A 2,500-nucleotide genomic window follows, 5' to 3' on the forward strand; every position below is an offset into this window, starting at 1 on the left:
GTTAACCAGAAGAAGTTAATTACATAAGTTTCAAACCCTAATTTTGATCAATAATCAGAATCAGTTTGATCTTTTCTCCCACCTTCAGAAGAATGAAGCATAGGTATCCCCGCAATATCGTTAGAATTTTCTGAAAGGTAACTATCTCGGTTTCATATATGGAATTCATATAGAATCTTTGAAAAAGACTTTTTTCCATAAGAAAAAAGAACTTACTATCTTTGGGATCTGATGCTACACCGCTGCTCAATACCTTAGTGGATCGACTCTATTACATAAGTTGATTCCTAACTTTTGTCCCATATCATGACATAAGTAAGCAGTTCTTAACTGTATCGACTCAATAGCTCGCTAATTGATCTTTACGGTGCTTTCTCTATCAATTTGATCCTTTATCCATAGAATATAGTATATAGGCTGCACTCATTTTTTTTTTCTTCCTATTTTGGTTCTCGTGAAGTCTCTTTCCTTGCTACAGCTGATAAAAATCGTTGCTTTGGACGATGCATTATGTAGAAAGCCTATTTTTTTCTAGTATTTACTAGCCAATTTGATCTTTGCTTTTTTTCCTTATTTCTATAGTGGAGATAGTCGCACGTAATGACAGATCACGGCCATATTATTAAAAGCTTGTGGTAAGAATGGGTTTCGTTCTAGTGCCCGGAAATAATATTCCAAAGCCTTTGTATGCTCTCCATTGCTTGTGTGTATAAGGCCTATGTTATAGAGTATATAACTTCGATCATAGGGATCAATTTCTGGTCGCGTAGCTTCATAATAATTCTGTAAAGCTTCCGCATAATTTCCTTCGGATTGAGCCAACATCCGTTACGGTCGTTCATTCTATTCAGAAAATCTCCGTTCCAGAACCGTACATGAGATTTTCATCTCATACGGCTCCTCCCTTCTGCGCATAGTCCTAAGGGGAATAATCCATAGAATAAAAATTGAACTATTCTCATCTCATTATGAACTGAAAGGAACTAGTATTTTTACAAGAAATCTCTAGCCAGCCTTCCCGCAAGAGGTTTTTTCTTAACACCAATCATATTAGTGTTAGATATAAATGGTAACTCCAACAATTTCTTTGTTCTCAACGCCTTCTATTTCCAGGAATTAGTCACTTCAACGATCTTTGATGGTTATACGGGTATCCAAAGTACAAACGAGATGGATGTTTGTTGTCCCAACCATTCTTGTTAGTCCCGATACCGATAAGGAAAAGGGGAATTTATAACAAAGTTTTTGTGTTGTTGATTCCTAGGTGTAGTGCTTTTTCCCTTATGCCGCCTATTGGTACTAATGTAGTGTAGGATTGACCCGCAATACAGAACCCATAGGTGTAACCTTTCGCTCAATACTCAAATCAACAATTGAAACATCTGAGGCTGCATCAATCGAGGATACACGATAGAAGGAATTGTTCTATCTCCAAACTTCACCTTCACCGAGCGTAGGTTTATTTCAAGAATTTCGTTCTTTCTATACCGAACCGCGTCTCTTTCTCGTAAGACTGAGGTGAGGGCTAAAAAAAACAAGAAAAAAGAATCAAATCGCACCATCTCTGTAATAGGTAAATGCCTTTTTTTCTCCTGAAGTTGTCGGAATTATTCGTAATAAGATATTGGCTACAATTGAAGAGGTCTTATCAATAAAATTTCCATTTATACGAGATCTAGGCATAATTAGCAATCCATTCTAGAATTCTTTTCATTACCCCTCGGGGAAAATTATCCCACAAACAAAGCAAAGGAATTATACAGTACGAAATAACATAAAAACAGACTAATTTTATTCTAATAAATAGATATGGGCTTTCCGCTTAAATTGTCCCCTTTTGTTTGGGAAAGATATGAGATATTGGAATCAGATTGATTTCATTCCCATTTTTGTAGTATACCAATGAGCGGAACTATTACTATTTCATCTAAGTTAAATAACCAAGGACTTTATTTTACTACGGATTCTGATAACTCGAGAAGTTTTGATTTGGTTATGATCCAAAGAGAAAAAAGAATGGAATAATCATTCCATGAAAAAATAGAGTAGAGTAAGCATACCTTCTGTTTGCATAACGTGTATACACCACGCCATACAATCGAAATATCAAAATCCATGGGACGATTCATAAATTTGGAATAGATCCGTGGGGTAGCTGATGAATGAGAGAAGTTTTTGTTGAGAAATATTAAATGGGAAAGGAATTCTTCCTATGGAACTAGTGATCGGTCGTACCTGTACTGCAGTAATATGAATAACTCGCTATTCACTCAGTTTCTGGCCAATAATAAGATTATGTAGGAGAGATGGCCGAGTGGTTCAAGGCGTAGCATTGGAACTGCTATGTAGGCTTTTGTTTACCGAGGGTTCGAATCCCTCTCTTTCCGTTTCTGTTAATTCACCAACGTTATCGACCACGATGTATCAAATCAAATAACAATTGAAACCATTATTCCAGCAATAAGACCTTTATTTGATAGAAATTCTCTATTCCTAATTA

At 36.0% G+C, this 2,500-nt stretch overlaps 1 protein-coding gene and 1 non-coding gene across 2 annotated transcripts in view; one reads left to right on the forward strand and one right to left on the reverse strand. All coding sequences in view use genetic code 11, as the record gives it.

Annotated features, from left to right (window-relative positions):
• Window positions 1-1,683, reverse strand: part of ycf3 (hypothetical chloroplast RF3) — a 1,985-nt gene extending 302 nt beyond the window's left edge. The window contains exons 1-2 of the mRNA in view: window positions 1,552-1,683; window positions 598-825 (exon numbers count right to left, since the gene is read on the reverse strand). Of these exons, the coding sequence (YP_009116343.1) occupies window positions 598-825; window positions 1,552-1,683 (360 nt within the window). The remainder of the gene's footprint in view (window positions 1-597; window positions 826-1,551) is intronic.
• Window positions 1,684-2,300: 617 nt separating this feature from the next.
• trnS lies at window positions 2,301-2,387 on the forward strand. Its single transcript has one exon. It is a non-coding gene; the product is annotated as a tRNA-Ser (tRNA).
• Window positions 2,388-2,500: the final 113 nt, after the last annotated feature.

The sequence above is a fragment of the Ananas comosus genome (genome assembly GCF_001540865.1).
Source record: "Ananas comosus chloroplast DNA, complete genome".
NCBI lineage: Eukaryota > Viridiplantae > Streptophyta > Magnoliopsida > Poales > Bromeliaceae > Ananas > Ananas comosus.